Source organism: Ranitomeya imitator, chromosome 4 (assembly GCF_032444005.1).
Source record: "Ranitomeya imitator isolate aRanImi1 chromosome 4, aRanImi1.pri, whole genome shotgun sequence".
Taxonomy (NCBI): Eukaryota; Metazoa; Chordata; class Amphibia; order Anura; family Dendrobatidae; genus Ranitomeya; species Ranitomeya imitator.
In genome coordinates, this window is record NC_091285.1 from 35,697,658 (window position 1) to 35,713,379 (window position 15,722).

Below are 15,722 nucleotides of genomic sequence, written 5' to 3' on the forward strand. Positions count from 1 at the left end.
ACGCTGCTGGAGAGAAGATATGAATGGCGGCTTCAGCACCAGATGCAGGGGACAGCGCTTACTTGTAGCACTGTCTCCTGTACGGTCCGTGTGGTATCAGTTGGCACACAGGCGGCACACGGCTGCCGCACGTGTGCCACACTGATGTTCACGGTAGACACACGGACACGGATAATTCCGGTACCGATTTTTCCGATACCGGAATTATCTGGACTTGTGAGACTGGCCTAAGACAGCAGTAGATGGTGCAATGTTCTTCAATGTAATTTGCTGCAATATCCAAATGTCTGTTGTACAGCGAGGAGTATCATTTTGCTAGCATATATTCAATGAGCATCATGTGATGATAATTTCAATATATATACATTAGAATCTTCTGATCTAAACTGTTACCTGCCATCACTTTATTTTTTATCAGTCGATGCATAAGCATATTCTTACTTAAAGAGTATGTACTAATATATACTTGAATCCTAAAAATCTCTGTTATTAGAGGCTCCAATTGTTTCCTGGGGAAATATAGGGTACACATAAAGGAAATAGGAGGGTCTACGCATCCTTCTGCAATCACACAAAGAGCGCTCGATCTTTATAAATCCACTCAATCATGCTTTCAAGCTGTGTTCTCGGTTTAGCGAACCTTTTAATAAGAACAATTGCCAGACCAAGCATTTGTTTCTATCAGCATTCAATATTCTTTGTTTCCATGTAACAGCTGTTGTTCTTCTGAGCTTGTATACAAGCTTAGATTAACGCACGAATTACCCGAGATTTGGCCGAGACGTCCTGGAAAATTAGCCGCGCAGATACACAAGGAGCATTACATCGGCAACGATCTTAAAGATACGATTTACTAAGCCGGGGTTCCTGAGCTATAAGATAAAGACAATGGTACGTTGTCAAACATCTTATTATGAGCCAGGATCGGAAAAACAATGAGAATGTGGGAATGTGTAAATAATATTGTGGTGGGAACGGTCTAGAAATCCCACCTAAACCTAGCCATGGATATAAAAATTAATTGGTTATGATCTGGAAAAATTTTTTAAAATGCTCTGAGGAACTTGGCTTTCTGTTACATGGACAACTCACTGACTTTAATATTTATCATTTATAATACATAAAAAAGAGGTCAGACACTACTTTTTAATTTATGGTCTATCCTTAGGATAGGTCATCAATATCTGATTGGTGGGGGTGTGATGCCTGCCACCCCTGCCAATCAGCTTTTTACTAGCGCTGGCTGGAAGTTCTTGGATGCTTCTGGAACACAGCAGCTCTGCAATTCTATAGTTTCCGCAGCTGGGTCCTGCAGATATAAATAAGGGGTAGATTTTCTAGTACCTGGCAATGGGCATTATAGTTTGGACAGAGCTGCTGTTTTTTGGCCAGCAACAGTTGATCGGCGTGGGTGCCGGATGTCACACCCAACTGATCAGATATTGATCGCCTATCCTAAGGAGGCCATCAATAACAAAAGTAGTGGCCAACTTCTTTAAATTTTTCCCTGTGAAGCCATGGGGAACACAGTATACACAATGAAGACAGTCATAGATACTGCAATATTTTCTTTGTAGAATGGGTTCATCCAATCCCCCTTTCATAGGCATCACATAGGTAGCCTAAATAGCCGAAATGTCATCACTCTTAAAATACATGAAAGACAAACAAGCCCTAAGTCTTATCTCTTAGAACAATGGCTGATATGAAGACCCGGAGCACCACAAAGAAAAGAGGGTGTCAATTTTGACTTTGTTATGGGTTCCATTATCCTAAATATAGTCCTCTAATTGCATCACTTCAGACATTAAGAATGGCAGAGTTATTGTTAACAACTTACCTTTGGTTTCTTCCAGTCCACACGAGGTTGTTCTCGACCATCATAGCTTTTCCACTGTTGTAAGATCTGAGACACTCTGGCATCTGTGTAATTAACTAGTTGAAAACCTGTAACATTGGCTCCTGCTTCTTTAAATTTCTGCAATTCGATGTCCATGAAACCCTGAAAAATGACAATTTGTGTGTAAAGGCATGAGTTTATAGAATATGAATGTGTTGTAAGAATAGTTATTTTGCCCCAGATGTTGCGAAGATTGACCTCAGTTTCAGGTCTTCTGCATTTGGTGATATGTCTAGGTCTTTTATTGTCTTTGTTATCCAATCTTTTCTTGATTATTCTTTAATTTTTGTATATTTGTCTTATAAAACATTATGGTAAACATTTTACTGTATGGACAAAGTTCAACTGAGGTCTACTTGAGAAATCTCTTATTAGGGCACACCATCAAGGGCATAGCTTGATGGATTTTCACATAATATCCTCACTGTCAATCAGCAAAAAATGGCTTACATGTGACATAACTTAAAAATGTAGTATATATTAGTAAGCGATTCTACTAACTGTTGGCTTTAGATTGGATTACTCTATGCAGAACTTCAATAATTCTCTTTAGGGGACAGATGATTACGGAGTCAGGACTTGGGAGCACCCAATGTGTAAAAAACTAAAATACTAATATCAAACATATTTAAGCCTTTACTCATAAAAGCCTTTATGCCAGAAATCTGGCCAGAAATCAACGTGAGGCTGAGCAAAAACTTTGTGACCTTTGGCATTTTCATACTCTTTTTGCTCAGCTCCGACAAACTGTGAAGAGCTGGGGAAAGACAAGGGCATGACGGGGCAGGATGACAACCACTCGGAAAATTAATGATGAGCATTGGCATCCCTTACAGCACAAATCTTACTCCAGTCCCAGACTAAAGGAAGATTTGTGAAAAGGAGTAGACACAGAAGTACACCCCACTTCACACCTTGTCTGATACATTAAGACGCATGTGTCTCAATGAATCAGGCACCTTGCATTCCACACCGTGCCACTGGTGTGAAAAATGTTGGTCTTGATCAATTGGTGCCTTAGTGTATAACTTAATTTCTTAAAGGAACTGTTTGACCTGATCAACCTGTACTCATAGAAGTGGTCCCTCAAGAAGTAGTCGATGATGATGATGGGGTCATTTCCAACTTCTGGAACCCTCAGGTGGTTATCTTCTTGATGGCTAAAAAAATAAACTCTACCCACCCATTGATATGAGCCAATGGATTCGGATTGGTGTGCTCTATGCTGGAACTCCTTGGTTTTGTTTTTGGAATATTCCTGGGTCAGAACCCAATATGTGAAACACTAAAATCAAAGGTGAGTTGGGAAATTACTGTTAAACTTGGGTTATATGAGTGGATTATTTAATTTTTTAGAGTGGTTCTTTGATCTAGTCCATTTCTTATGAAAGAGGTCTTACGTGAAGGAGTTAGTTTCCTTAAGTGCTTTTTTCGGGGGCTTCACCTTGGGTGGTCATAACTCTCAGGCGGTTATCCTTTTGCTGGCTAGAGAATAAATTCTACCCACCTACTGAAATGAGCCTATGGATTCAGATTGGTTTGTTCTATGCTGGAACTCATTGGCTTTGTTTTCGGAGTATTCCTGGGTCAGAACCCAATATGGGAAACACTAACATCAAAGGTGAGTTGGGAAATTACTGTTAAACTTGGGTTATATGAGTGGATTATTTAATTTTTTAGAGCGGTTCTTTGATCTAGTCCGTTTGTTATGAAAGGAGGTCTTACGCGAAGGAGTTAGTTTTCCTTGGGTGTTTTCTTTTTTTGTGGGGGGGAGGGCTTTTCCTTCGGTGGTCATTACTTAAGAAATTAAACCAACTCATGGAAATTAGCTAATGATCCATCAGTATAATGCAAAGGAAAAGCCAGGATTTACCAACGAGTAGGAATATAGCTTCCTAATACACATTAGGCTATGTAAGTCAAACCTGCCCATGACGACAGGATTGACCAACAGTCTAATGTGTATGGAGACCTCAGAGAATTCATTTTCGGGGAGTTAAGGATTCGGCATGTCAGATTTCGGACTGCTGATTCTTTTGTTCTTTCTGAGATAAACCACCACAAGACACATCTAGCAGCAGCTCTCTCACAGAGAACATGTCAGATTGATCATTCTTTTGTATGGGTCAGTCAGGTGAGATAGCTACCGGCTGAACCATCATTTGGCTGACAGCTATTTCAAGTACATTGCGGCCTTATCCCCATTCTGCCTGCTAGATAGGAGGTCCTGAGTATCTGCCCATCCTTATACACCAGTGGGGTAAACTAAAAAGAGTAATAATTCTACATGAAGCATGCCTTCTTGATTCTTTATCATCAGTCACTTGTTGTTTCCTTACGCCTAATATTCTGCATTTGTTGATATTTGCTTTCAGCTCTAAGCTCATTATATTGTATAACTTATTAGAAAAATACTCAAGATAATTCATTTTGAGTAATTTATTTCCGTCATTTCAAAGTAAATGAATTGGAATTGTCTTTTTTTACACTTTTTGTACACTATGCATTCCGTACAAATTGGAAATATTTTTTATTTTGTTTTCCGCAACAAAGGCTACAATTTCATAGCAGCTGCTAACATGCACAGAACGCCGCTGAGCTGCATTGTTCATCGGTTCCTTTGGCAACACATGCAAAGTAATGCGCTCACCACATGCTTATCAACAATGCCTCCATTTGCACAATGACCCAGCACAGAACAAACTCCAACAGTGAAACCCGCCTCTGCAAATTCATCTAAAATCCTATACTTCACTTACCAGGTTCGCAAGAATATAATGATAGCCGACAATGTTTTTTTCTAGCTTGATGATCTGCAAGGAAGAGAAATCTGGTTAATTACTATCACAGCTTCACTGAACACATTGTGGAAAATGGTGTAGGCGTTCTAGAGCCTTACGTAACCGAAAGTGTGGTCAAGAAAAAAAAAATGACAGGAGAACAGACTGCACCGGGTAATGGAATAAATCAGACTGAAATGACTGAGAGACATCAAATACTAGATGTACCATATACAATGAATGAAAATGATACAATAAAAACATATATACTGTAGCATCTCTGGGAAGGTATTGTTTCTCCTCACAGAGATCCAGATATACAAGAAATGCTCCCTGGACAAAAAAAACTAAAAAATATGCAAAACAACTCTCCTCCAGAAGTAAGAAAACTATCATCAATGCCACCTATGGGCAACACTGTGTTGTTTAAATCCAACCCTTGATGAAGCAAGACTAGGATATCGGCGAAACCAGAGAATCCAATTGGTAAGATGTAGAGAAAGTGCTCCTTATCAGTACAAAGTAGGGTTCCAGAAGAAATCGGAGTCCTACTCTGTACTGACCAGGAGCAAACATTTGGTAACGATGATATCTATAGATATGGATTGATGGTCTGGCTACTAATTAGATTTCAAGGCTCCAAAATGGGTTCTGACGTTGAGCTACAGGGCACTATAAGTGGCACTAGGGAGATGTCTTTCTACCCTTTAATGTAAAGGTATATTGTATACATTTTCCAAAATAGCAATGTTTTTTACAGACCCTACTAGCTGAGTCTTGGCATAGAGAAGCAGTACCAATACAAAGCACTGGCACTGAAGAACCAAATGGACCCACAGTGCACAGGACTGCATTGGTGCCAGGCAGGTAGAAAAGGGTGCAGAATGGCACCTTTAAAAAAAATTGTGCAAAACAATTTAAACCTATAAAGGATTTGCAAAAAATAAGATTTTAATAGTAGTGATTGCCCTAGGTGTTAAAACAAGAAAGAAAAATGGAAACCACTCATGACCAGACACAAACCCAAACACCAGTATTATGGATGCACCAGGGAGACCAAACTGGATTATAAAATAATATCTTTATTAACTAATAGTAGCAATACAGAAAAAAATAATTTTTTTTAAATAAAACAGACTGTTATATGAATCAGGACAGTACGTATAATAAAAGTAAACCCATAAACACAATTCATATAAGTGCCACCAATGGGCATGTGCAAGGTAATGATTCCTCTTTAAGGAATATAGGCAATTCCCTAAAATTCTTGTGTCATTGTGCCATAAAAAAAGTTTAAAAAAAAAAAATATATATATAACAAATATAAAAAATAAAAAATATACAAAAACAATCAGGGACCCTGACGAAGGAAGTGATTTCCGAAACGCGCGTCGGGTGTGTGTGTGCGTTTACAGGACAGTGAGGCACCCTAAGGTAATGCTCTAATAGTACAGGTCCTTCTCAAAAAATTAGCATATAGTGTTAAATTTCATTATTTACCATAATGTAATGATTACAATTAAACTTTCATATATTATAGATTCATTATCCACCAACTGAAATTTGTCAGGTCTTTTATTGTTTTAATACTGATGATTTTGGCATACAACTCCTGATAACCCAAAAAACCTGTCTCAATAAATTAGCATATCAAGAAAAGGTTCTCTAAACGACCTATTACCCTAATCTTCTGAATCAACTAATTAACTCTAAACACATGCAAAAGATACCTGAGGCTTTTATAAACTCCCTGCCTGGTTCATTACTCAAAACCCCCATCATGGGTAAGACTAGCGACCTGACAGATGTCAAGAAGGCCATCATTGACACCCTCAAGCAAGAGGGTAAGACCCAGAAAGAAATTTCTCAACAAATAGGCTGTTCCCAGAGTGCTGTATCAAGGCACCTCAATGGTAAGTCTGTTGGAAGGAAACAATGTGGCAGAAAACGCTGTACAAAGAGAAGAGGAGACCGGACCCTGAGGAAGATTGTGGAGAAGGACCGATTCCAGACCTTGGGGAACCTGAGGAAGCAGTGGACTGAGTCTGGTGTGGAAACATTCAGAGCCACCGTGCACAGGCGTGTGCAGGAAATGGGCTACAGGTGCCGCATTCCCCAGGTAAAGCCACTTTTGAACCATAAACAGCGGCAGAGGCGCCTGACCTGGGCTACAGAGAAGCAGCACTGGACTGTTGCTAAGTGGTCCCAAGTACTTTTTTCTGATGAAAGCAAATTTTGCATGTCATTCGGAAATCAAGGTGCCAGAGTCTGGAGGAAGACTGGGGAGAAGGAAATGCCAAAATGCCTGAAGTCCAGTGTCAAGTACCCACAGTCAGTGATGGTGTGGGGTGCCATGTCAGCTGCTGGTGTTGGTCCACTGTGTTTCATCAAGGGCAGGGTCAATGCAGCTAGCTATCAGGAGATTTTGGAGCACTTCATGCTTCCATCGGCTGAAATGCTTTATGGAGATGAAGATTTCATTTTTCAGCACGACCTGGCACCTGCTCACAGTGCCAAAACCACTGGTAAATGGTTTACTGACCATGGTATTACTGTGCTCAATTGGCCTGCCAACTCTCCTGACCTGAACCGCATAGAGAATCTGTGGGATATTGTGAAGAGAAAGTTGAGAGACGCAAGACCCAACACTCTGGATGAGCTTAAGGCCGCTATTGAAGCATCCTGGGCCTCCATAACATCTCAGCAGTGTCACAGGCTGATTGCCTCCATGCCACGCCGCATTGAAGCAGTCATTTCTGCCAAAGGATTCCCGACCAAGTATTGAGTGCATAACTGAACATTATTATTTGTTGGTTTTTTTGTTTGTTATTAAAAAACACTTTTATTTGATTGGATGGGTGAAATATGCTAATTTATTGAGACAGGTTTTTTGGGTTATCAGGAGTTGTATGCCAAAATCATCAGTATTGAAACAATAAAAGACCTGACAAATTTCAGTTGGTGGATAATGAATCTATAATATATGAAAGTTTAATTGTAATCATTACATTATGGTAAATAATGAAATTTAACACTATATGCTAATTTTTTGAGAAGGACCTGTATCTTTCCCTGAATTTTTTTTTTTCCTGAGTCACTTTTTCAGCACATTGCACTTTGTGATTCTGCAGCTTTGCACAGCTCTCAGGGATTCCCCTATGCACATGTGAGGATTCCTCCCTGAATCGATTTCCACACTTAAGCACTTTATATTACTTGCCGCAATTTTGCACAGCTTTTTTGTGTGTGACCTTCACCCATTGCTATTTACATTGTTTATATATTGTTTTTGTATATTTTTTATATTTGTTATATATATATATTTTTAAACTTTTTTCTGGCACAATGACACAAGATTTTTAGCGAATTGCCTATATTCCTTAAAGGGGAATCATTACCTTGCACATGCCCATTGGTGGCACTTATATGAATTGTGTTTATGGGTTTACTTTTATTATACATACTGTCCTGATTCGCACAACAGTCTGTTTTATTTTAAAAATTATTTTTTTCTGTATTGCTACTATTAGTTAATAAAGATATTATTTTATAATCCAGTTTGGTCTCCCTGGTGCCTCCATAATACTGGTGTTTGGGTTTGTTTATTGTACTCTCCACAGTGCGGCACCATCCTGCATCTGCTTCCTCATCTCTGTCTACCACCCTACACCGTACTCTCCACAGTGCGGCACCATCCTGCATTTGCTCCCTCATCTCTATCTACCACCCTGCACCGTACTCTCCACAGTGCGGCACCATCCTGCATCTGCTCCCTCATCTCTGTCTACCACCCTACACCGTACTCTCCACAGTGCGGCACCATCCTGCATCTGCTCCCTCATCTCTATCTACCACCCTACACCGTACTCTCCACAGTGCGGCACCATCCTGCATTTGCTCCCTCATCTCTATCTACCACCCTACACCGTACTCTCCACAGTGCGGCACCATCCTGCATCTGCTCCCTCATCTCTATCTACCACCCTACACCGTACTCTCCACAGTGCGGCACCATCCTGCATCTGCTCCCTCATCTCTATCTACCACCCTACACCGTACTCTCCACAGTGCGGCACCATCCTGCATCTGCTCCCTCATCTCTATCTACCACCCTACACCGTACTCTCCACAGTGCGGCACCATCCTGCATTTGCTCCCTCATCTCTATCTACCACCCTACACCGTACTCTCCACAGTGCGGCACCATCCTGCATCTGCTCCCTCATCTCTATCTACCACCCTACACCGTACTCTCCACAGTGCGGCACCATCCTGCATCTGCTCCCTCATCTCTATCTACCACCCTACACCATACTCTCCACAGTGCGGCACCATCCTGCATCTGCTCCCTCATCTCTATCTACCACCCTACACCGTACTCTCCACAGTGCGGCACCATCCTGCATCTGCTCCCTCATCTCTATCTACCACCCTACACCGTACTCTCCACAGTGCGGCACCATCCTGCATTTGCTCCCTCATCCCTATCTACCACCCTACTTGTACTCTCCACAGTGCGGCACCATCCTGCATCTGCTCCCTCATCTCTATCTACCACCCTACACCGTACTCTCCACAGTGCGGCACCATCCTGCATCTGATCCCTCATCCCTATCTACCACCCTACACCGTACTCTCCACAGTGCGGCACCATCCTGCATCTGCTCCCTCATCCCTATCTACCACCCTACACCGTACCCTCCACAGTGCTACACCATACTGCATCTGCTCCCTCATCTCTATCTACCACCCTACACCGTACTCTCCACAGTGCGGCACCATCCTGCATCTGATCCCTCATCTCTATCTACCACCCTACACTGTACTTTCCACAGTGCGGCACCATCCTGCATCTGATCCCTCATCTCTATCTACCACCCTACACTGTACTTTCCACAGTGCGGCACCATCCTGCATCTGATCCCTCATCTCTATCTACCACCCTACACCGTACTCTCCACAGTGCGGCACCATCCTGCATCTGATCGCTCATCTCTATCTACCACCCTACACCGTACTCTCCACAGTGCGGCACCATCGTGCATCTGATCCCTCATCTCTATCTACCACCCTACACCGTACTCTCCACAGTGCGGCACCATCCTGCATCTGATCCCTCATCTCTATCTACCACCCTACACCGTACTCTCCACAGTGCTACACCATACTGCATCTGCTCCCTCATCTCTACCTACCACCCTACACCGTACTCTCCACAGTGCGGCACCATCCTGCATTTGCTCCCTCATCCCTATCTACCACCCTACTTGTACTCTCCACAGTGCGGCACCATCCTGCATCTGATCCCTCATCTCTATCTACCACCCTACACCGTACTTTGCACAGTGCGGCACCAACCTGCATCTGCTCCCTCATCTCTATCTACCACCCTACACTGTACTCTCCACAGTGCGGCACCATCCTGCATCTGATCCCTCATCTCTATCTACCACCCTACACCGTACTTTGCACAGTGCGGCACCAACCTGCATCTGCTCCCTCATCTCTATCTACCACCCTACACTGTACTCTCCACAGTGCGGCACCATCCTGCATCTGCTCCCTCATCACTATCTACCACCCTACACTGTACTCTCCACAGTGCTACACCATTCTGCATCTGATCCCTCATCTCTATCTACCACCCTACACCGTACTCTCCACAGTGCGGCACCATCCTGCATCTGATCCCTCATCCCTATCTACCACCCTACACCGTACTCTCCACAGTGCGGCACCATCCTGCATCTGCTCCCTCATCTCTATCTACCACCCTACACCGTACTCTCCACAGTGCTACACCATACTGCATCTGCTCCCTCATCTCTACCTACCACCCTACACCGTACTCTCCACAGTGCAGCACCATCCTGCATTTGCTCCCTCATCCCTATCTACCACCCTACTTGTACTCTCCACAGTGCGGCACCATCCTGCATCTGATCCCTCATCTCTATCTACCACCCTACACCGTACTCTTCACAGTGCGGCACCATCCTGCATCTGATCCCTCATCTCTATCTACCACCCTACACTGTACTTTCCACAGTGCGGCACCATCCTGCATCTGATCCCTCATCTCTATCTACCACCCTACACCGTACTCTCCACAGTGCGGCACCATCCTGCATCTGATCCCTCATCCCTATCTACCACCCTACACCGTACCCTCCACAGTGCTACACCATACTGCATCTGCTCCCTCATCTCTATCTACCACCCTACACCGTACTCTCCACAGTGCGGCACCATCCTGCATCTGATCCCTCATCTCTATCTACCACCCTACACCGTACTCTCCACAGTGCGGCACCATCCTGCATCTGATCCCTCATCTCTATCTACCACCCTACACCATACTCTCCACAGTGCTACACCATCCTGCATCTGCTCCCTCATCTCTATCTACCACCCTACACCGTACTCTCCACAGTGCTACACCATACTGCATCTGCTTCCTCATCTCTACCTACCACCCTACACCGTACTCTCCACAGTGCGGCACCATCCTGCATTTGCTCCCTCATCCCTATCTACCACCCTACTTGTACTCTCCACAGTGCGGCACCATCCTGCATCTGATCCCTCATCTCTATCTACCACCCTACACCGTACTTTGCACAGTGCGGCACCAACCTGCATCTGCTCCCTCATCTCTATCTACCATCCTACACTGTACTCTCCACAGTGCTACACCATTCTGCATCTGATCCCTCATCTCTATCTACCACCCTACACCGTACTCTCCACAGTGCGGCACCATCCTGCATCTGATCCCTCATCCCTATCTACCACCCTACACCGTACTCTCCACAGTGCGGCACCATCCTGCATCTGATCCCTCATCTCTATCTACCACCCTACACCGTACTCTCCACAGTGCTACACCATACTGCATCTGCTCCCTCATCTCTACCTACCACCCTACACCGTACTCTCCACAGTGCAGCACCATCCTGCATTTGCTCCCTCATCCCTATCTACCACCCTACTTGTACTCTCCACAGTGCGGCACCATCCTGCATCTGATCCCTCATCTCTATCTACCACCCTACACCGTACTCTCCACAGTGCGGCACCATCCTGCATCTGCTCCCTCATCTCTATCTACCACCCTACACTGTACTTTCCACAGTGCGGCACCATCCTGCATCTGATCCCTCATCTCTATCTACCACCCTACACTGTACTTTCCACAGTGCGGCACCATCCTGCATCTGATCCCTCATCTCTATCTACCACCCTACACCGTACTCTCCACAGTGCGGCACCATCCTGCATCTGATCCCTCATCTCTATCTACCACCCTACACCGTACTCTCCACAGTGCGGCACCATCCTGCATCTGATCCCTCATCTCTATCTACCACCCTACACCGTACTCTCCACAGTGCGGCACCATCCTGCATCTGATCCCTCATCTCTATCTACCACCCTACACCGTACTCTCCACAGTGCTACACCATACTGCATCTGCTCCCTCATCTCTACCTACCACCCTACACCGTACTCTCCACAGTGCGGCACCATCCTGCATTTGCTCCCTCATCCCTATCTACCACCCTACTTGTACTCTCCACAGTGCGGCACCATCCTGCATCTGATCCCTCATCCCTATCTACCACCCTACACCGTACTCTCCACAGTGCGGCACCATCCTGCATCTGCTCCCTCATCTCTATCTACCACCCTACACCGTACTCTCCACAGTGCTACACCATACTGCATCTGCTCCCTCATCTCTACCTACCACCCTACACCGTACTCTCCACAGTGCAGCACCATCCTGCATTTGCTCCCTCATCCCTATCTACCACCCTACTTGTACTCTCCACAGTGCGGCACCATCCTGCATCTGATCCCTCATCTCTATCTACCACCCTACACCGTACTCTCCACAGTGCGGCACCATCCTGCATCTGATCCCTCATCTCTATCTACCACCCTACACTGTACTTTCCACAGTGCGGCACCATCCTGCATCTGATCCCTCATCTCTATCTACCACCCTACACCGTACTCTCCACAGTGCGGCACCATCCTGCATCTGATCCCTCATCTCTATCTACCACCCTACACCGTACTCTCCACAGTGCGGCACCATCCTGCATCTGATCCCTCATCTCTATCTACCACCCTACACCATACTCTCCACAGTGCTACACCATCCTGCATCTGCTCCCTCATCTCTATCTACCACCCTACACCATACTCTCCACAGTGCTACACCATCCTGCATCTGCTCCCTCATCTCTATCTACCACCCTACACCGTACTCTCCACAGTGCTACACCATACTGCATCTGCTTCCTCATCTCTACCTACCACCCTACACCGTACTCTCCACAGTGCGGCACCATCCTGCATTTGCTCCCTCATCCCTATCTACCACCCTACTTGTACTCTCCACAGTGCGGCACCATCCTGCATCTGATCCCTCATCTCTATCTACCACCCTACACCGTACTTTGCACAGTGCGGCACCAACCTGCATCTGCTCCCTCATCTCTATCTACCATCCTACACTGTACTCTCCACAGTGCTACACCATTCTGCATCTGATCCCTCATCTCTATCTACCACCCTACACCGTACTCTCCACAGTGCGGCACCATCCTGCATCTGATCCCTCATCCCTATCTACCACCCTACACCGTACTCTCCACAGTGCGGCACCATCCTGCATCTGCTCCCTCATCTCTATCTACCACCCTACACCGTACTCTCCACAGTGCTACACCATACTGCATCTGCTCCCTCATCTCTACCTACCACCCTACACCGTACTCTCCACAGTGCAGCACCATCCTGCATTTGCTCCCTCATCCCTATCTACCACCCTACTTGTACTCTCCACAGTGCGGCACCATCCTGCATCTGATCCCTCATCTTTATCTACCACCCTACACCGTACTCTCCACAGTGCGGCACCATCCTGCATCTGATCCCTCATCTCTATCTACCACCCTACACTGTACTTTCCACAGTGCGGCACCATCCTGCATCTGATCCCTCATCTCTATCTACCACCCTACACCGTACTCTCCACAGTGCGGCACCATCCTGCATCTGATCCCTCATCTCTATCTACCACCCTACACCGTACTCTCCACAGTGCGGCACCATCCTGCATCTGATCCCTCATCTCTATCTACCACCCTACACCGTACTCTCCACAGTGCGGCACCATCCTGCATCTGATCCCTCATCTCTATCTACCACCCTACACTGTACTTTCCACAGTGCGGCACCATCCTGCATCTGATCCCTCATCTCTATCTACCACCCTACACTGTACTTTCCACAGTGCGGCACCATCCTGCATCTGATCCCTCATCTCTATCTACCACCCTACACCGTACTCTCCACAGTGCGGCACCATCCTGCATCTGATCCCTCATCTCTATCTACCACCCTACACCGTACTCTCCACAGTGCGGCACCATCCTGCATCTGATCCCTCATCTCTATCTACCACCCTACACCGTACTCTCCACAGTGCGGCACCATCCTGCATCTGATCCCTCATCTCTATCTACCACCCTACACTGTACTTTCCACAGTGCGGCACCATCCTGCATCTGATCCCTCATCTCTATCTACCACCCTACACTGTACTTTCCACAGTGCGGCACCATCCTGCATCTGATCCCTCATCTCTATCTACCACCCTACACCGTACTCTCCACAGTGCGGCACCATCCTGCATCTGATCCCTCATCTCTATCTACCACCCTACACCGTACTCTCCACAGTGCGGCACCATCCTGCATCTGATCCCTCATCTCTATCTACCACCCTACACTGTACTTTCCACAGTGCGGCACCATCCTGCATCTGATCCCTCATCTCTATCTACCACCCTACACCGTACTCTCCACAGTGCGGCACCATCCTGCATCTGATCCCTCATCTCTATCTACCACCCTACACCGTACTCTCCACAGTGCGGCACCATCCTGCATCTGATCCCTCATCTCTATCTACCACCCTACACCGTACTCTCCACAGTGCGGCACCATCCTGCATCTGATCCCTCATCTCTATCTACCACCCTACACTGTACTTTCCACAGTGCGGCACCATCCTGCATCTGATCCCTCATCTCTATCTACCACCCTACACTGTACTTTCCACAGTGCGGCACCATCCTGCATCTGATCCCTCATCTCTATCTACCACCCTACACCGTACTCTCCACAGTGCGGCACCATCCTGCATCTGATCCCTCATCTCTATCTACCACCCTACACCGTACTCTCCACAGTGCGGCACCATCCTGCATCTGATCCCTCATCTCTATCTACCACCCTACACCGTACTCTCCACAGTGCGGCACCATCCTGCATCTGATCCCTCATCTCTATCTACCACCCTACACCGTACTCTCCACAGTGCGGCACCATCCTGCATCTGATCCCTCATCTCTATCTACCACCCTACACCATACTCTCCACAGTGCTACACCATCCTGCATCTGCTCCCTCATCTCTATTTACCACCCTACACCGTACTCTCCACAGTGCTACACCATACTGCATCTGCTTCCTCATCTCTACCTACCACCCTACACCGTACTCTCCACAGTGCGGCACCATCCTGCATTTGCTCCCTCATCCCTATCTACCACCCTACTTGTACTCTCCACAGTGCGGCACCATCCTGCATCTGATCCCTTATCTCTATCTACCACCCTACACCGTACTTTGCACAGTGCGGCACCAACCTGCATCTGCTCCCTCATCTCTATCTACCATCCTACACTGTACTCTCCACAGTGCTACACCATTCTGCATCTGATCCCTCATCCCTATCTACCATCCTACACCGTACTCTCCACAGTGCTGCACCATTCTGCATCTGCTCCCTCATCTCTGTGTACCACCCTACTTGTACTCTCCACAGTGCTACACCATTCTGCATCTGCTCCCTCATCTCTATCTACCACTCTACATGTACTCTCCACAGTGCGGCACCATCCTGTATCTGCTCCCTCATCTCTATCTACCACTCTACATGTACTCTCCGCAGTGTGGCACCAT

The 15,722-nt window shown here is 46.1% G+C and overlaps 1 protein-coding gene across 4 annotated transcripts in view; it reads right to left on the reverse strand.

Moving 5' to 3' along the window:
- GRIA1 (glutamate ionotropic receptor AMPA type subunit 1) overlaps positions 1 to 15,722 on the reverse strand; it is a 315,034-nt gene that overhangs the window by 98,738 nt on the left and 200,574 nt on the right. For all 4 annotated transcript variants that reach the window (XM_069763529.1, XM_069763528.1, XM_069763527.1 and 1 more), the window contains exons 5-6: positions 4,660 to 4,713; positions 1,841 to 2,002 (exon numbers count right to left, since the gene is read on the reverse strand). In XM_069763529.1, the coding sequence (XP_069619630.1) occupies positions 1,841 to 2,002; positions 4,660 to 4,713 (216 nt within the window). The remainder of the gene's footprint in view (positions 1 to 1,840; positions 2,003 to 4,659; positions 4,714 to 15,722) is intronic.